At 59.6% G+C, this 18992-nt stretch overlaps 2 protein-coding genes across 2 annotated transcripts; one reads left to right on the forward strand and one right to left on the reverse strand.

Annotated features, from left to right (window-relative positions):
* The first annotated feature begins 1724 nt into the window (after positions 1-1724).
* On the forward strand, positions 1725-10105 carry TMPRSS4 (transmembrane serine protease 4). The gene is made up of 13 exons (XM_065652110.1): positions 1725-1807; positions 5300-5330; positions 5411-5524; positions 5691-5843; positions 5946-6075; positions 7280-7381; positions 7471-7511; positions 8081-8243; positions 8478-8644; positions 8806-8901; positions 9011-9150; positions 9334-9523; positions 9732-10105. The coding sequence occupies exons 1-13, from the start codon at positions 1799-1801 to the stop codon at positions 9890-9892; spliced, it is 1497 nt and encodes a 498-aa protein (XP_065508182.1). The 5' UTR covers positions 1725-1798; the 3' UTR covers positions 9893-10105.
* Positions 10106-10615: 510 nt separating this feature from the next.
* Positions 10616-18565, reverse strand: SCN4B (sodium voltage-gated channel beta subunit 4). Its single transcript, XM_065652034.1, has 5 exons — positions 18485-18565; positions 14682-14845; positions 13765-13990; positions 13377-13506; positions 10616-13251 (listed from the first exon to the last, which is right to left on the reverse strand). Exons 1-5 carry the CDS (start codon positions 18534-18536, stop codon positions 13158-13160), a joined length of 666 nt encoding a protein of 221 aa, XP_065508106.1. The 5' UTR covers positions 18537-18565; the 3' UTR covers positions 10616-13157.
* Between the last annotated feature and the right edge of the window lie 427 nt (positions 18566-18992).

The following is an 18992-nucleotide window of genomic DNA, read 5'->3' on the forward strand; positions in this document are numbered from 1 at the left end:
CGAGGGCACCCACAGGGAGGGCAGGACCCCAGGGTGACAGGGTATTGCCCACCCAGTGCCCCCAGTCACAGACACCTCCTGCTATGACATACTTACAGCTGTATTTGATCATCTCAAAGCCTGGAGTCAGCAGGTTAGGGGGCAATCACTGCCTGCTTGCAGAAAGAGAGGGAAACCATCTCCTGTGCCTGCAGGTAGAAGGTAGCAAACAGGGACAACCATTAACAGCCTTGAAACTGGGCATCCGAGGGCAAAGCCCCTCCTTCCCTTGAAACCTCCTCTTCATGCGTGCACAGGAGCAACCTCTGTCTATGCCAATGTGAGCAGCCGGGGTGGCAGCCAAGCCGCTGGGCAGCCCTCCCCGGGAGCCAGCATCTTGGCACCGAGACCCAGGGGCGATGCGGGGACCCGTGGGGACACTGGCCGGGATGCAGAGGGCCAGATGCACATTGGATGATGCACTTTGCAGACCACAGGCTCTGGCAGCAGCTGCCTCAGACAGAGAGACTGGGGCTGCTCCTCGCCGGGCAGCGGAGAGCCAAGGGACAGGGTGAGTGTCCGTGTGGCTCCGGGAGGCTGGCGGCTGCGCAGAGTCCCGGGCCAGCCCTGCCTGGCCTCTGCCTGACCCCAGACGGAGCCAGGGTGCCCGGAAGCCTGTGTCACACCAGGGAAGGGTGACGGGCTGGCAATGCAGCCGCACTCCAGGAAGCAAAGCCCCGAAGGCGCCCGGAGCTGTGACATAACAGCTGCAAACCTCAGCTGCTTCCTCAAAGCCTTCCCCTAACCTCGGAGCAGGAAGAGCCGCTCCCCGCCACCTCCCACCCTGCGGATGCTCCCGGCTGCTCTCCCTTCCACAGCAGCAGGGCCTGGCTGTGGGGCTGGCACTGGGATGCTCTGGGAAGGCAGCCCACACCTCGAGGGGGTCCCTGTGGCACAGGCTCACGCCATGGTCCCCGCCTTGCAGACCCAGCCTCAGCACTGAGAAAGGAGGAGGTTTCTCCCAGGGAACACGTAAAGGATTCTGGAGAGGCCACGCTCAAACCTCTGGCAGCAACGGCTCCATACAACCTGCCCAGGACACCAGCTGCTCCCGTACAGCCCCGCACCTGCCAGCACTGCACATGTCCCCAGCCTGCATAGCAGCCCCACAGGTACCTGCCATGGGCACCCACTCATTTTCCATTAACCTCACCCCGGCACTGCCAGGAGCATCTGCCAGCTGTGACCTGGGGCTGCACAGGGACACACAGACCGAGTGACCTGAGAGACAGCAGCATGCAATGGCCCAGTAACCTCATGCATAAACTCTTCCCCTTTCCTCCTCCACCTGCTAAAGCCTCCGTTTAAAAACCACCTGGTGCAACACGGAAGAGCCGGACAAAGACTGGAATGGCTGTGGTTCCTCTTATCATCAGGAGGGAGGCAGGAAAAATCCTGCTCTGTCAGTCAGTTCACTTCTGATAAGCTAATTTGTGACAGCAGCTCTGCAGGTGAGTCACCCTCCAGTGGCAGATGCTCAGGAGATTATGGAAGGTGATGGTGCTGCTGATAGACCGGTGTTATATTACAATACAAATCATCATTCCTGTTTCACAACTCCTGTTGTGGGTTTTAAGGAGTGCTTGGGCGGTCCTGCCCCAGTGCTAGTGCAGAGCGGGCAGAGCAGCGAGGCACAGGGGAGGTGGGAACATCGCCAGCCCGGGGCTCCCAGGGCGTCAAGGCACCCACAGCCTCCCCGTGTCCCAAACAGGAGGATATTTGCCAGGTTTCTGCAGGCTCAAGACCACATCAGAGCTCGATGAACATGGTGAGTTACTGACAGCTTTGCCCACTGCTCTGCCCCCTCCCTGCACCTCAGCCCCATCCGTGCACCCCGGGAGCAGGCAGGCGCACCCCGCGCACCCGCGGCTGGCTCCAGGGCTGCCGGCAGCCGTTTACCGGCAATGAGGCAGCCCAGGCTCAAAAGAGCTGATTTCCCTGCCCCTATCCCCCCACAGCACCCCGGCAGGGAATGATTGTATCCATCTCCCTCAACACCCCATGGTGGCTGTTGGATATGGTGCTTGGCTGTCCCCAGGAGCCCTTGCTGCCACGTTTCTGTGCGGCTTGCCTTGGCCCTCTCCCAGACCAGGACGCAGACAAGCGAGGCAGCGAGTCTCGCAAGCCTGCTCGCCAAGGGGAACGTGCCCTTGTGGAATATCTTATCACCCCTGAGAAGGGGCTGGTTCTCAGGCAACACCTGGGCAAGAGCCTGGTGTCCCTGCTCCCACTGCGGGACTGCCTGTCCACCTGCTCAGGACAAGCGACACGCTCGGCTTCCCGCAGCGCCTTTTGCAAGCAAAGCCATGGCCACCAAACCCCAGCCTGGCATGCAGTCCCTCCCTAGGAGAAAAAGGCTTCTTCGACAGAGGGAAGCCACATACGACCCAGCTCATGGGGCACCATAAAACCCTCCACCAGCACCATGCTGAGACATCGTCCCCTCCAGAGTGGGGAACTCACCCCCTGAATGGCAGCAACAGCTCCACACGCCCATGGGTTAAATCCCCTGCAGCCGAGGAGTTAGCCACGGACCCAAGCACCCTGCACCCTTTGAAGTTTGGGTTTGCACAGTATCTAGAAAGTTTTGCGCTTTCTGTCATTTGGAGCAGCTGGCACAGCTACGCAGTGCACCACAGCAGCTTTCAGCCCCATGCTGCGCAGGGCAAACAGCACGAGTCTGGATGCACAAGCTTGCTCCGATGGCGTGGGTGCAGAGGTTCGCTGGGAGTCCGCAGCTTGTGGGCTGGCATTTGCACAGCTGGAGTGCAGACTGGCCACGGTGGCATTAACATGCTTCAAGAGAATACATCAACGGAGCTCAATTAGTTACGGTAGCCTTGTGTTCTCCAGGAAATCATGTGCTTGCACTCCATGCAGGAGTTGGCACAGCTCTTGCCTTGCTTTGAGTTTAACCAGTGTAGCTCCCGTTTGCTGTGTGGTTTTGAGAGCAAGCAGGCAGTCACAGAGAGGCAGCTCCTGGGGCAGCTCCAAGCTCTGAATCTGTTTGAAACTGAGGACTTTTTTGGACTGAAGAAAATGCAACACCTTCTCAATGTGGGAAGGTGGCCAGCACCACAGCATCATCCCTCACACCTGCATCTGCACCAGACCTGCACAGGGCTGTCAGAAAGGAGCCCAACACCTGATGATGGGATGGGCACAAGTACATGCCTGAGCCCTGGCCATGCCCCCCAGCCCCGAACAGCCTTCGCAGCTGCAGCCCCAGGACCGTTCCTGCAGGGAACCGTTAGGATTTCATTATCTGGGTCATGCCTGGCCCAAGCCCATGGTGACACAAGAGGTCAGCATGAGGAAGGACTGGCCGCGCGTGCCCTCAGCTGGCTGTGCTGGAGGATGTATGTGGTGTTTGGCAACAAGCTGGGCTGGCATTACAAAACTCCCAGGGCTCCTGCAGGCACTGGGCACTGCAGATGGGCAGCTTGGGAATGGCAGCTGAGACAGGAGGTCCAGGAGATGCTCCCCATCCTGCCCTGCCCTCCTGCTCCCAGCAGGTCCCTGGCTCCCTGTCCCCAGAAGCCAGGCTCCATGGCCCCTGGCAGCTCTGCAGTGTCCTCGCAGGAGGCAAAGAGCCCCAGGGGGCTATGCAGAGCCCAGCCAGGGGCTGGGTGATCACCACAACTTGCCCATGCAGGGCATCAGTGCCAGACGAGCCCGGCTGTTCAGAAAAAGGCCTCTGGCATTTCCTCAAAAGAGCCAGACGGCTGCATGCTGGGGCACAGCCACATCCCCACAGCATCCATCCCTCCCTGCACAGGTCACCTCTTGTTGCCAGGCTGGGGAGCAGCCCAAGCCACACAGCTGGGCTGGGCAGGCGACATTTCCTGGCTGGGCAAGGGGCAATGGCTGAGCTAACAGAGCATTAAATCCATCTTTGTGTGTTAACCCACAAAGAATCGCTTGACACTTGCCTGTAAAAGCCTGCTGGTAGAGCCTTTGTGCATGGCTAAACATGCCCAAACACAGCGACCTGCAGAGGGAGGGCTGCACCACTCCCTCCTGCCAGCCTGGGGCTGGAGCACAGCCCCTTTGCAGCCTTACTACATCATTGCCCTCACTGCACACTGATCTTCAAACCCCAACCCTGAGGTTGCACAGGGGCCTCTGCTCTGGTTTGAGACGCGTGCAATCACCTCCAGCTCGCTGCTGCCCAGGGGAAAGCATGCTGCTCCCAGAGCTCAGCAGCCAAAGCAGCAAGGGCTTCTAAATCCCAGACTCTCCTGAACTGTACTCCTGGATCTGGGGGTTTATTGCAGTGTTTTTAATCTTCCCTATCTCTGTTCATGCTGGATATGGGTCGTGCAAAAAAGCTCAAGTCTTACCTGTGTCAGTAGAGTTCAGAAGCAGCAGCAAAGGAAAAGAGCTCGCGGGGGGCTGGAAGGGCATTCAAATTCAAGGGAGACCCAAGTGCGTCGCTTCCCACAGGCTCAGCAGGGCAGGAGCTTCCGAACCGCAACCCGACGGGAAGCAGCCCTCAGCAGTGTGGCACAAGCATGGCTGAAAAACAGGGCAAAAGAAATGTACAGTGTCCATTCATCACTTGCCCCAGCGCTGACTGCTACCAGGGCTGTGTTTACTGCGTGTCCTAGCAGCGGCACAGCCCTCCCTCCTGCCTTGAGAGCACTTGTTCCCGTGGGCTGGGCTGGCTTCTCCAGCGGCTCTGCCAGTCTGTTGGGGAGGATTTGGGCTGTGCCACTTGGTTTCTGACCCTGCGCTTGGCCAGACGAAGGATATAAGCCCCATTGTGACATGTCTGGGTGCCATAGCCCTGCAGGCACATGTATTTTGACTCAGGGTTTCTTGGCACATCAGAAAGCACCTCTTTTATAAAGCCTGTGACTTTCTAAGCCTCTGGTGCATTAATGACAGTAACTCTGTAATATCAATAGGCACTTACTGGAATTGTAGAGGTGGCGTCCATGGGAATACCACAGCCAAGTGTTGTCACACCAAAGCCCCTGCTGCCACCTCCATCCCAGCATCTCTAAAGCAACCTCAGATGTAGAAAATGCTTCTGGCAGGACTCAAGCCAAAACCACAACAGCCTCTGTATCTGCCCAGGCTTAGACAGCCCTCTGCTTTCTCAGGGCTGCCCTCCCCAGGGTGGCTGATCATTCTAGCTGTGTGCTTGTTGTGGGAATCACCACGGGGCCAGCTAGCCATGCTGCTATAGACCCTTCCCACCTACTTTTTGGCTGCAGTTTCAGCTCAGTAACTGGTTTTCCCCTCTGGTTTGCAGGATTTAGCCTCCGAGCGGCTGAATGGCGGAGGTAATGCCCGTGGGAGCTGAGGGTGCGAGTGCTGCCAGGCTGGACCTGGCAATGCAGTGCCACGCTCCTCTGTGTTGCAGGTCCCAGCACAAGACGAAAAGCCCCCACGAGGCTGGAGTCCTTTAAGCGCATCGGCGTCCCTGTCCTGGCAGTGGTCCTCAGCCTCGCCTGCCTGGTTTCAATAGGGTTCCTAGGTACGGCTCCTGTTCTCCCCTCTCCTTTTGCACAGCCACGGCTCAGCAAACACATCTCTGGAGCCAGGGCTCAGCTGGGACCAGCTCTGCCACCTTCTTGCTGAACTCCAAGCCCTGAGCCTGCCCAGCAGTGGGAGCTCAGTGCTGAGCCCCCCTTTCCCTCCAGTCAAGGTGTACCTGGAGTACCACTACTTCTTCTGCAAACAGCCCCTGAAACTGGTGCCGCTGCAGCAGGTGTGCGATGGGAACGTGGACTGCCTGCAAGGCGAGGACGAGGCCAACTGTCCCCAGTGGGTCCCCGAAGGGCCACCAGCTGGGGGTGAGTCCCTGACATCCCCCTTAGAGCCCCAGAGTGTCTGGGCTGCTGCAGCAAGCCTGTCAAAGTCACCCGTGACACAGCTGACTTGGTGTCTGTCTCCAGCCCGTATTTCCAAAGACAGATCCATCCTGCAGGTGCTTAACAGAAACACCGGAGCCTGGTTCTGCACCTGCCACGACCACTTCAACCTGGTGCTGGCGAAAGCAGCCTGCGAGGAAATGGGCTACAGGAGGTACACGGCTCCTTTCCCTGCACCTTTCTCACCTGCTTTATCTATCCCTCTCCCATAAAAGCTCTTTTTGAGTGGGGCTCTGTTTGCTTACAAAGCACTCAGAGCTCTGCAGTAATGGTTTCAGTCCACCCACACTGTGCAGAGCGCTCCACGAGTCCCTCGGAACTGGCTGCTCTCTGTGCCAGGAGCTCTGTGCCCAGCCCATGGACACCCTGATCTGCAGGTGCCAACAGCCACGCTGCACCCAGCTCACCAGAGCAGCCCCTCCTGGAGCACGTGCAGAGCTCAGCCTGACTCTCACCATCAACAGAACTCACTGGGGAGGCACACAGCTTCCCATACCCCGCTTTTAAAGCCCCAGGAGGTGGCCGGGGCTGTGGATGCTGCACAGCTGTGGGCAGGGCTGAGTCCTTGCAGCTGTGATGAAGCTCTGTGTCAGCCACCTGTGTGCTGTCATGAGCTAGTGGCAAATCTGGAGTGCTGCCTTCAGCTAAAGCTGGTTAAAGCCAAGATCTGGGGAAATAGCGTGCTAGCCCCGTGTGTTTGGTATCAGCCCTGGATTAAGGGAAAGTTTGAGTTATGTTGGGGGTACACTAGGGAGAAGATGGGTTCTGGTGTTTGAGGCCATCTAGGAGCATAGTCTGAGCCCAAGATGGGCCTTTCCAGTTCCAAAAAGTCAGGGATGGAGGCCAGGAGCACAGGCCCCAAATGTCACAGCAGCAGGGACACCCCTGAGGTCCCCTGGGAGCTACCTGCCCACGTGTCCCCGAGCAGCAGGGAGCTGTCTCCCTTCCTCCGATGTGCTCCTCTCCCTCCTCTGGTGGCCAGTCTTCCCGTCCTGCCCCAGGTCCTCTTTTGGCATCCCTGTGTCCCTGTCCCAAGGAACCCCCTTTGCTGTGGGGTCTTTCTCTGGCTCACTGGCACAGGGTTTCACATTCCCTTCCTAAGATCCTGCTTCCACCCTATCTCACCAGCCCTTTGTTGGCGCCACAGACAAACATTTAGGACCTACCTGTCAGGCTTCAGTCCCTGAAGTTCTGGAACTGGTTTATACCACCTTTGGCTCAGTCTGAGCCAAAACCGCCAAGTTTCCAGCTCCCGGAGGTGCTGAGGCACCAGTGCCTGTCCTGCCCCAGCAGCTGTGCCTCACCGGGAGCGTGCCGGGATGGCTGTTCTTGCTGACCTGTGCCCCCATGTCTTGCAGCACTCCCACGTTCCGGGGGGTGGAAGTGGGCGCAGGGCAGCCCCTGCCTCCCCGCGAGGTCGTGCTGAGCAACGGCAGCCTCCAGATGCCCGAGCCGGGCAGGTGAGTGCTGGGGCTGTGCAGAGGTGGCCCTGTGCCCCTCTCCCGAGCATCTCCTCCACCGAACCCAGCCCTTTTCCTCCCTCTTGCAGGAAATGCCTCTCTGGACTGGTTGTTTCGCTCTTTTGCTCCAGTAAGTATCAGGAGGCTGTCTGCACCTTGCGGCATGCAGCGCTTCGTGCTGCCCCAGGTCCCGGTTCCTGGCACAGCCCCATGTGCTGCATTGCAGCCACGAGAGCTCGGCTCAGGTCCAGGCTCTGGACCTCCCCAGTTCCCGCACTGCATGAGAAAAGTTAGATTTAATTACTGCTAACGTTCTTGCTAAGCCAACGTAAACCTCCAAAAAACAAAGCACCCAAGAGAGGCTTAACCGGCTGCTTGGATGGGTTTACTTTTTTGATGAATCACCCTAATTAACCTAATCCGCCTGGTGGACTGGAGAAGGAAAGGAATAGACGGACCCATTTCAGCAAGCCTGGGGATGAGAGAGAGAACAAAAGGGGGTGTGCCAAGTGTTCCACGAAAGGATGACATGTCACGGGGTGGGGGGTGAGGCAGCTGGGCCATGCTCCCCTCCCTGGGAGGTGGGGGGGCCTTCGTCCCTGCTCACCCCTGAGGATGGAGGAGGGCAGAGCGGGTGCTCTTTCTCTCCCCATCACTGCAGCTAACGTGTGTCTTTGTCGCTGCTCCACCGCCTGGCAGAAGACTGCGGGGAGAGCATCCGGGCCCCGCGCGTGCTGGGCGGGAGCCCGGCCGCCATCGAGGCTTGGCCATGGCAAGTCAGCCTGCAGTACAGGAAGGAGCACATCTGCGGGGGCAGCATCATCGGCCCCAGCTGGGTCCTCACGGCAGCACACTGCTTCAAGTGAGTTGGCAATCTCCCCACTGCACCCACGTGCTCGTTAAACTCTGGGCTTAAGGCACACGTTGCTTAAATGTTCTGTAATGCACACACCTGCACAGGGCTTTGTGCCCCTGGGAACGATGCAGCTGAGTGATGCAGAGCAGGGCAGCGTGCAGGCAGGGCTTTGCTGCCTGTGCCCGCAGCAGAGGCACAGAGGAGGAAGAGCGGAGCAGTAACAAACGTGTCCGCGCACAGGAACAACCCCATCATTCAGAGCTGGAGCGTGAAGGCCGGCTCCGACCTCCTCTCGGGCACCACCACCCTCGCTGTGGAGAAGGTCTTCCTGGCTGAGGTGACATCCACATCTGCCAAGGTCAACGACATCGCCCTGGTGAAGCTGTGGTCTCCCGTGCATGTCACAGGTGAGACGTGGCACACGCCTCCTTGAAGCAAGATCTCACGAAGGCAAAGCTCCACGCGCGAGCAGTGCCTTACCCAGGGTGCAGCAGAGAGCGGGTGCCCGGACACTGGTGTGGCACCCGCGAGCCTCCCCAGACACCTCCACCTCCCCTCTCCCTTCCAGACAGAAGCAAGCCCATCTGTCTGCCCTATTTCGATGAGGAGCTGGTACCCGGCACATCCCTCTGGGTGACAGGCTGGGGCTACACGCAGGAGCACGGTGAGCGGGACAGCTCGGGGACAAGCGCTGTGCCTGAGATGGGGGCCTTTGGGGTTCCTGCTTGCCCAGCCTTCTGGGGGCCCCCTCTGAGCAGCCACGTTTTGCACAGGGAAACTGTCGGAGATCCTGCAGCAGGCAGAGGTGAAACTCATCGACAGGGAGAGCTGCAACCTGTCCGCCTACCACGGGGAAGTCACCGAGAAGATGCTGTGTGCCGGCCTGCCCCGAGGCGGCGTGGACACCTGCCAGGTGGGGGGCCCTGGGGCAGAAAGAGGGGGCGGGTTGGGCTGCACCTGCGGATGAACTAGTCCCTTGCAGGGAAGAGATCTCCTCCCGGGAAATGGCTGCAAGCCGCACCTGTGAGCGCTGGCGCTCACTGTGCTGCGGGCTGGGGGGCTCCTCAGCCCCCCTCAGGCAGTTTGTCCTCGGCAGGGGGACAGCGGCGGGCCCCTGCTCTACTCGGGCGGGCACTGGCAGGTGGTGGGCATCGTCAGCTGGGGCCAGGGCTGCGGGGACCCCAGCACGCCCGGCGTCTACACCAGCGTCCGTGCCTACCTCAACTGGATCTACGCCATCCGGAGGGTCAGTGCCGTCCCGCCGACACCGCTGCAGCAACACGCAGGTTTTGGGGGACAGTGGGGATGGCTCAGGGCCCCCCCCTTGGCTCTGCACGGGGGGGAACTGCCGCAGCAGGGTGCAGCATCGCTGCGGGGTGGGCTGCGGGGACGGGGCTGCAGCCAGCCAGCCCCTCGGGCTCTGCGCAGGAGCTGAGCCAGCTCCTTAAGCTTTCAGCTGCCCTTCAAAGCTTGTGATTTCTTCTCTTCTTCCAGTCGGAGCTCTGAGACCTGTTGGGACAGGTCCATCTCCCCGAGCCTCCCTCCCGTCCCTACGCACTTGGCTGTCCCGGTTCTGGCAGCAGCTGGGAAATGGATCTGAAGCTGTGGAAGGTGAGCGATGCCTCCCGAACCCTGGCTGGCAGGCTGTGATTTAGTGTGCCAGAGAACAGCCAAGGAGGCAAAGGACGGCTTGGAGCGACGGCCACTGATAGCGTGAAGGAATCTGACCAGCTCAAGCTCCCTTCCGGAGAGAGATTAATTTATTGCCCTGTGCCGACCTTGCTGTGGCAGGAAGGCTCCCGTGGGGCCACGCTGCTGTTTGCTCACTACTGTTATACAGAGAGAAATTCCGTTTGTGCTGTAGAGTATCCCCATTAAAAGAAAGTATGTGTTTTTTCATGCAGCCTCTGAGGGCTTTTTGTCTCTTGCTTGCAGGGGTATGTTTCGCAATACCCTGTGCGGTGCCAGAGCGGCTTTCCCAGCACAAGGCAGCCTCTAATTGCTGGCTCCCGTGAACAAGCTGTTCCTGCACACAAAGAAGAAAGTGCTGCATGGACCTTGGCCACCCAGCCAGACGAGCTGGTCAGAATGGGCTGATCCCCGGCTCCAGCCACCCACAGCCCTGGGCTGGAGGGGGCAACGCGCACCCGTGGGTGCTGGGAAGCAGCGCCCAGCCCTGGCCCCAGGGTGTCCGGGAGGGAGCGGCAGGACACAGGCAGAGTCGGGACAAGCAGCTGCAGAGAACAGACGCAGCCCACGCTCGGCACACAAGGGAAACGCTGCTGCTCCTTCTTGCAATGCAGCGTGCACGCCCACACCGCTTCATGGCTAAACAGCCGCCCACAGCAACCCAAACTAGAGCAAGTTTCTCTAGTAAACATAAACTTTATTTCATTCAGGGCAAAGCTAACTAAGCCTCTACAGTGCAAAAATGTGCTGTCAGTCATCACACAGCATGTCGCACACACCCTGTGTTTGTTCGCAGGTATCTCCTACACGTACTTGTATATGCTTATACACAACTGTGTCTGTCGCAGCACGCGCCTCCGTCAGGGGTTTCTCCCCATGTGCCCCAGAAAGCCTCTGCAGACCCCCAAGGCCCCTGTGACAGCAGGGACCACAGTGCTGGCACCAGCTCCCAAGCCGGGGCTCCCCCAGGGCCCCCGCGCTGCGTACAGCACCCACACACATATGCATATAGAGTTACATTCCAAAAACTGGGTGTGTTGACTTTTTCCATCAAGCCAGAGGAGTAATCCATGCATAGTACAGCATTGCATATCCTGTGGTAAGTGGAACCGTGTCCAGATACAGTCTAAAAAAGGCCAACAGGTTAGGACAGCTAAAAATAGTTCTTTAAAAAACTCCCTCCCCTCTCTGTCCTCTCCCACAGGAGGTCTCGTCCAAGGATGGGCTGGGGGGGTCTCTTGGGGCAACCAGGAGGTCTCATGCCTTCCTGCCCAGGCTCTCACGTGTGACAACAGCATGTTAACAGCACCTTGTGTTTACAGAGTGCCTTTTGCCCCAGCATCTTGGGGCATTTCACGAAGCGACGCAGGGAGCCTCACACCTCCTGTGAGGTAGCTCAGATTTACTGTCCCCGTTTTACAGATGGGAAACTGAAGCGCGGAGAAGTCAAGTGATTTGCCTGAGGGTCCCAGAGATCCTCAGACAGGTGACCAGGATCCCAGGGACCCGGCTCCCACTTGCCCGTCTAACCAGCAGCCAAGGATCCCTGCCTGGGGCCGGGTGCCGGCACCTGTCCCTTGTCTCCTGTCCCAAACACAGGCTCCTGCTCCGGTAGGTGCCCCTGAGCCCTGCAAGGTGCCCTCTGTACCACCAGCCCCAAAGCGGGCAGGTGGCATCCGACCTCTCCCACAGCAGTCTCCAGGGGAGGCAGCACCCAACCTTTCCTTGTTTGCCTTGCCCGTCCGATCCTCACCCGCCTTCCACCCGGCACCTCTGTCGGGGTGCAAGCCCCTGCAGCCAGGGAACTCAGGGCTCAGCTTTGATTCCCAATTTCGAGTGAGGACAGATACCCACAGATAAAGGAGAAATGGGGAACAAATCATATTGTAAAGGACATTGTCAACTTCAGTTGTAGGATCAGATCATTCCCTTCGTGTCTCATGTCCTGCTACAGCCCTCGGGAAGGGGGCTGGTGTGCCCGAGTCCCCACTGCAGGTACCCTTTGCAAAGACCCTCTGGTTTTCTGTGGCACCAAGAAACTTAAAGCACTTTGCAGATGTTAGCCAAGGAAGCCTCACAACAACCCGTGTGAGGTAGAGCAGTATTATTAGCCCCATTTTACAGATGGGGAAACTGAGGCATGGAGCGGCAGAGTGACTTGCCCGAGGTCGCCCCGCGGGCCGGTGGCAAGCCCAGGAGCAGGGTGGCACAGCCCATCCCTGCTCCCCTCGCCAGGGCTGGACCGCGCTCGCGCCCCGCATCACGGCTAGAGTGCCAGTTTTCCTTGGAAGGGAAAACACGATCAGCTGCTTTTCCCACTGGCATCTAATATAAAAACTATCCACCTAACGAGTCAAGCCTTGGCGAGTCAGCATCGAAAGCATCGCTGCTCTGCGTGCCGAGCTTTAAAAGAGGGAAGGAGGAGTAAGAGCAGCAGCAGATACCCAGGGGGAGGCTCCCGGGGTCGGGAGCAGTGGCCCCAGCACACGGCCAGCCCTGGCCGCTGGTCGCCCAGCCCTGCACGGGAGCAACCGAGGCACCGCGGGGCCAGCCCGCCCACGGGAGCATGGCACGCCGATGACAAGAGATGGCAGCCCTGACAGCAACAGGCCTTTCACTGCTTTGGCTCTCAAGTGTGCTTAACGGGAGAGCTGAAGCTGAGCCCCATCACAACAGCCGTGCTTCCTCCCTCCCATGCCAGACCCACGAGCAGCAAAGGCGGGAGCCTCTACCTCTACGGCAAGTTCCGTGCATCCTTGCTCTGCTCCAGAAATCTTCTGCATGAGGCAGGCAGCTCCTGCCCGCCCCAGCTCAGCATCACCAAATCAGACAAGACACCCCCAGCTCCTCGCAGCCTCTACCCCCCAGGCACACCAGGACCCTGCACCCCCGGGAGCGCAGCGCAGGCAGCACAGCACCCGTCTGGCTGCAGACCGGGGTACAGCCAGCACCCGGCCCCGTCCTTGCCCACCCAGCACCTTCTTGCCTTCGCTCGGAATGGAGCAGGCAGCTCCCTCTGTCCCAGCGGCGTCCCAGTACAAGTCCACAAGAAGCTCCCAGTCCCCACGGCAGCCCAAGTCTTTTCTGAGAAGCAGCGCAGGTTGCAGGCACGTGTGTAATAGAAACATGTCTCAAGCGTTGGCAGTTTGGAAAGAAAGGAAAAGGGAAAGGCTTGTCCCCCTGCCCACCCTCCCCGCTGCTGGGCGGGCTGGGGCTCGAGGTGCCGCTGCTTCATGCCTTTGGTGGTGCTTTTTGTTCCGCCTTGGAGCCGGCCAAGCCGTTCTCGGTGTTGTCGTTCCCCGACGAGCTCACCAGACACTCCTTCCTGGGGGAGAGCACACGGCCAGCTGACAGCCCCCGGCCCCCCCGGCCCCTCTCACCATCACCCTGTGCAGCCCTGCCCCACGGCAGCACCCACCGAAGGGTGCCAGGACCGACATCTGCACTCACTTCCCATCCTGCGTCTTCTTGATGATGAACAGGACAACCCTCTTGATGAGCATGAAGAGGATGAGGAGGCCGATGAGCCCCCCCACCACGCCCACGATGATGAGCGTCAGAGTGTTGTCTGTCTCCACCACTGCAGGAGAGAAGGTGCTGAGGGGCCTCAGGAGGGGAGCAGGAGCTCCCAGCTGCACGCCTCCCCCGAAAAGCAGCGACCCCCTTCCCCACGGCACAGAGGGGCGCGAGGCCAAGCCTTGCCCTTCAGGGATGCCGACTACCTCCAGGAAGCCAGGACTCCCCGTGCAGCACCACAACCCTGAGCCAAGGTGAGGCAGCCCCAGTTTGCATCTCCACCGCCCCAGTGCCACTCACGGGACCCCCAGCCAGCACTTACTCTTCTGGACCACCGTAAGGAAGATGGTGGCGTTGTGCTGCGCGTTCTTCTCCTTGGGGTTCTTGACGTGGCAGGTGTATTTCCCAGCATCGCTGAACTCCACATTCTTCAGGACGATGGAGATGTTGTTTTCCTTCCCGGTGGTTGAGCCGACAAACTCCACGCGTGGGTTGCGTCCCACAAGGAAGGGCTCCGAGGCTTTGCTCTTTATCTTGCCGTGGTAAATCTGCAGAGGCAGGGATGCAGGATGTGGGCTCAGCTGGGCTCCTGACAACCCCAGATGAGGAAAGGCTCAAGTTCTCCCACCTCTGCATGCACAGAAATGCATGGCCAAATGTCCCAGCACCCCCATTAAAGCAGAAATGGCCATGGCAGGGACCTGACGCACAGCCCACCAGGGAAGGAACCGATCAATCGGACTTGCCCTGCAGCAACATCACAGACCACACAGAGGATGGGAGAAGCCCAGGGCAGAGACAGTCCCTTTGCTCTATGGCCGCCCAGAGCTGGTCAGCCTGTGAGGACAGATCTGCTCTGAAACAGCCATCCTGCTATGGACTCAAAGAGCAGAATATTCCCAGCAGGAAGTAAACCTTTGGTTTTTCAGAGCAAGTGCAGGAGGAGAAAATTAACTATATTTCACCCAAAGTGCAGCCCTGCACCTGCACAGCCAATTTATAAAAATAAATGAGCCTGTGGGCAGCAGAAAGCCCAGAACAGCTTTGTGCCAAAAGCACAGACGTGCCAGCATATTTGAGCCACCCTGTTTGCACAGCCCTGTCCCCCCAGGGCTGGAGACACTCGGAGGGAGGGCATCCTGCAAGAGGAGAAAGGGAACTCCATAAGAACTGCAGTGCTGGTCTGCACTGTGAAGGACCTGCCAGAAAGACTGAGGGAAAGCCTGGAGAGGCACCCACCATCTCTGTTGAGTTGAAATACCATGTGAAGACCAGGTCCTGAAAGCCTATGCAGGTGGTGAAGCTGCAGGGCAGCAGGACATCGGAGTTATTCAGAGCCGTCACAGTGTTGGTCTTCCCCACCGTCACCTCCAAGGCGAAGGCGATGGCGAAGATGTGCAAACCTGGCAGGGAGAGAGGAGGAGAGAGTGAGGAGACAGTGCTGGTATGGACGTGCACCCTCGGAGCAGATGGGGCAGGGAGAGCTTGTCACCCCTCGTCCCCTTCGGCACGGCAGGCTGCCATGGCAGGAGCAAACGTGCCTGTCCCCAGCCCCAGGACAGCTCGGCAGAGACAGGGGACCTGCTCCTGGAGGGAGGGCAGGGGCTGGCTGGCACCCACAGACACAGCACCGATTCAAAGGGGACCATAATATCACCACGAATAAAGTATGCAAACGAAAGCCCTGATTTGCATGTTATCCATAAAGCCTTCAGCTAAACCTTAAAGGGAGGGAAAAAAAGCCCAAAGCGAAGCAGAGAGCTCTGTTCTTCAAGCAGCGAGTTGCAGCACTAATTAGCATTGCTGTCCTGGACGCCTGCCACTCTGCGCGTCCCCCACCCCGGCCAAGGGCTCTCGCAGCAGAGGGCTTCTCCTCCCACTGGAGCTGGCAGATGACCTTCAAACTGCAGAATGCAGCTCTCTCGCTCCTCTCCTCCCCGCTAGCAGGGAGAAACGCATCGAGGAGCGGGTACAAGCCTGGCTGCAAGAGCCGAGGGCATGCCCGAAAGCACCCGGCGTCCCACGCAGGGGACCGGCACTGCACTCCTGTGCACCGCGGTGGGCCAGCGGCGTCCACGCAAACCTTTTGGGGGGCACAGGGACGCTTTGCTCCGGGCCAGGGGCGCAGCGCCATCCCCATCCCACCAGAGACCTGTCCTGCTTGTGTGATGTGGTACGGCCAAGATGCAATAAAACCCAGCATTGAAATCCCCCTTCCCAGACCTCCGCCACCGAAGAGACACAGACATCCCTACAAAGCTTTCCCTGGACACTCTGACAACCAGAACAAGGGGACACAGCTCTTCCCACAGCTACAAGCTGGTCCCAGCTCCACTGACGCCTTAAATTGGATACGCTGCCCTCAGCTTCAGATTCGCATCTTTCTGCAGCCGCTTCAGACGCTGATTTATTCTCCCACACATGCCTGTGCTAACAACTCCCCAGGCATGCCGCAGCACAAGCCAAGCCCGAGAGCCTTGCATCCTGGGCTTCGGGCCCTGCTGCAGTGCTGCATTGCAATCACTGCAGGGAAGGAGTTACTTAACTTTACAAAGAAGCACTTTTCATTTTGCCTGAGATGCTTCAGCTAACGTCGGGGAGTGGTTTCCACCATATGGAGGTCTCCTGCGGCTTTCAGGCTCAAAGACCAGCCCTGGGGATGCTCCAGAAGGGACTGTGAAGCCCCTGGGGAATCATGCTGCTACCTGGAGTACGACTGGGCAGACGCCTGGCTCTGCAGGAACGCCTGAGCAGGCAGGGTGCTGCAAGGGGACAGCTACTTACAGGAAAGACGATTCCTTGCAGCTTCTAACACTTTTAATCCTGTCTGCCACCGCTAGAGTCATGAATGTAATCTGAATTGAATGTGTGGGGTAAATGGAGCCTGATCTTGTTCCTATCACGCTGTGGTCTCAGGAAGACAGAAGTGATCTGTTACCACTAAATAAAGCACAGAGGAAAACACTTTGGGAGGCTGGGAGATCACTGACTGAACCTGCCACACCAGCTGCCACCATTACTTTTCCGTATGCCCAAAGCTGCTGCACTTTGCACCACCAGAGACCAAGCTTTCGGTGTGCAGGGAAAGCCCCTCCAGCTCCCAACCTGCCTCCCATGCTGCAGGCACAAGCTTTCCCCAAGACGCAGGGAGGGGGACCAGGGAGCAGCCACTCTTGCTGCTGCCAGAGCCTTGCCTGCTCTTTGCTCTCACAGATCCCCTGGGGCAAGCCCCCCTGCTGAGGGGTCCCAGAGCCACTGAGAGATGTGCTGGCTGTGCAAGCCGGGACCCAGCCCCAGCAGCAATAGGCCCCCAACCCAGCCCAGGGCCCAGAGCAAGGCTTCACCCCACAGGCTGCTGGCAGCTCCATGCTTTTCCTGCAGCCCGTCTGGAACCTGGGCTGGTAATCACTGCCCTAATGGATGGGGCAGACAGGGTTCACCTGAAAAGCCATGGGATGCCTCCACCATCTGTGAGAAAGCTGCTCCATCAAAACTTTCATTGCCCATAAAAATCAATGCGACTTCCTGGCACAGACAGCAAGCCGTGCCCAGCAGGCTGGCCAGGCTCCTCGCCACTGAGTTGAGAAGGGAAGAGCTCCCAAGCCTGCCTGAGCCCAGGTACAATGTGCTCAGGGACAGGACACCTGGGCCTCAGCCTTCCTGCAGGCACCAATGGAAGATGCTGTGCTGTGGCTCCCTGGTGTAGCCAGGAGCCCAGTGCCACTCCCTGGAGAGCATCCCTAAAACACACAGACACACAGGGACTTGCCCAGCAGCTCTGCCCTTCCCACATCCCCCTCCAGGCTCCCTGCCCACCCGAGTGACCTGTGGGACAAGGTTCCCACCTCCATGCCCTGGACCTCAGACCCCCAAGTGCCCTGGTCCCCAGCATCTCCGAGCCTCTCCTGCCACCCACTGCCAGCCCCACGCTGAAAGCAGCTTGCACTGCATCTATCTGACGAGGCACTTTTAACCAGGGACCAGCCCCCAAATACATCCTGCCGGGAATCAAGTACTTACATGTCTTTTCGTGTCTCCAGCTCACTTAAAACAAACTGAAGAACAGTGCCCTCTAAAACACCTCTCAAGGTAGTTTCCCAGCTGCAAGTGCTGCAAAGGCAGCCCTTGGTTTCAGGCTCCCTGTGCCCATTGACACAAGATGACCTACACAAGCAGAAGTGCAGCCAGTACGTGAGGGCTGATGCAGGTGGCTTGGAAGGAGCCCCAGGGGCTGCAGTGGGGAGGGGATGGCTGCAAACTCTTTCCTCCACCCTGCAGCTGGGAGACCTCGGGCATCCCCGGACACAGGTCTGGGCATCATGCTCCAAGCGTTGGCCCTGCAGTATGGGTTCATCCCCATGCCGGGGAGAAGCGCATGCAAATGGTTGTTTTAGAAAATGAACTGTAAAAAGAATGACCTGTCGGCAGGCGTGCTGGTGGCTGCGTTGAAGCAGTGCATTGCTTCCCTACGGCTATTTCCCCAGTTCATGTTAGCAGGAAGGTAGCAGCGGTCCCTGCTTGCAGAGCAGCAGAGCGGAGCAGGGCAAAGCGGGATGCAGCCGCAGTGCTCACAGAAGAAAGCTCTGGCGATGTTAGCGACTGATGCAGGCAGGGCAGGGGGCTGGAGCCGGGACTTCAGAGCCCGCTCTCGGACGCGGCTGCGAAGTCACCTTGGACAAGTCCCTTATCCTCAGTGCTTCGAACTCTCCGTCTGCAGAGCAGAGATCATTGCATTAGCGCCTGTGGACGGAAAATCCATCTGAGCAGCAGTGTCCGATTCCTTGCGGTGCAGGCGGGCCAGACGCGAAGCAGGCGAGCACGAAGGGAGGGCGACATAGCGAGGGGCACCCAGCCGGGGGCAGCCCGCGGTGCCAACCCACATCGGGCTGCCGGAGCTGCCCGCGGGTCCCCAGGGCGCATCCCGGGGCAGGATGCCTGCCGGACAGCCGGGTCCCCGGCTGTGCCCGCTCGGCTCCCGGGGCCGGCCAGTGGGAGGGGCGGCAGGAGGTCCCCGCATCCCCGGTGCCCCCCGCGCCCCTTACCCAGGAGCGCTGCCAGCAGGCGCGGCGCGGCGGCGGGCGAGCGCGGGGCCATGGTGCGGGGCGGCGCGGTCCGTGCTGCCCGCTCCGCGCTGCCCGCAGCGCCCGGCTCTGGCCGCCCCCGCGGAGGGCGAGCGGCGGAGGGCGAGCGGCGGCGGGCGGGGCCGCGCCGGGCGGGGCCGCGCTGCGCCCTCCTCCGCGCCCCTCCCCGCGCATCCCCCCCGCACCGCCCGCCCGCGGGGGGCTCGGTCCGGGCACACCCCGGCTTGTTCCGCCCCGCCCTGGGGCTCTTGCCCTCGAACCCCCCCACCCCCGGGAGCTGCCCCGTTTTTTCCCCCCACGCTGCGTTCGGCGCCGGGAGCGATGGCTGGTGCCTGTGCTCGGTTCTGGGGTGACCCGCAGTGGGGGCTCAGGGAAAAGTTCCCTGTACGGATGGCCCGGGAACGCTGGGCTTGTGCTGCCCTGGCACCAGCTTGGCAAAGGGGCAAAGCACCACTAAGCTGGTGGCTTC

The sequence above is a fragment of the Caloenas nicobarica genome, chromosome 26 (genome assembly GCF_036013445.1).
Source record: "Caloenas nicobarica isolate bCalNic1 chromosome 26, bCalNic1.hap1, whole genome shotgun sequence".
Taxonomy (NCBI): Eukaryota; Metazoa; Chordata; class Aves; order Columbiformes; family Columbidae; genus Caloenas; species Caloenas nicobarica.

Coding starts and splice junctions, on each gene's coding strand:
- SCN4B (XM_065652034.1), bottom strand. CDS start 18,536: ATGGCCCCGCGCTCGCCCGCCGCCGCGCCGCGCCTGCTGGCAGCGCTC. Junction 13,991..14,681: donor ATTTCAACTCAACAGAGATG/GTGGGTGCCTCT, acceptor CTGCCTCTGCAG/ATTTACCACGGCAAGATAAA. Junction 13,252..13,376: donor AAGAAGACGCAGGATGGGAA/GTGAGTGCAGAT, acceptor GCTCTCCCCCAG/GAAGGAGTGTCTGGTGAGCT.
- TMPRSS4 (XM_065652110.1), top strand. Junction 5,525..5,690: donor GGTTTCAATAGGGTTCCTAG/GTACGGCTCCTG, acceptor CTTTCCCTCCAG/TCAAGGTGTACCTGGAGTAC. Junction 8,902..9,010: donor GGGCTACACGCAGGAGCACG/GTGAGCGGGACA, acceptor CGTTTTGCACAG/GGAAACTGTCGGAGATCCTG.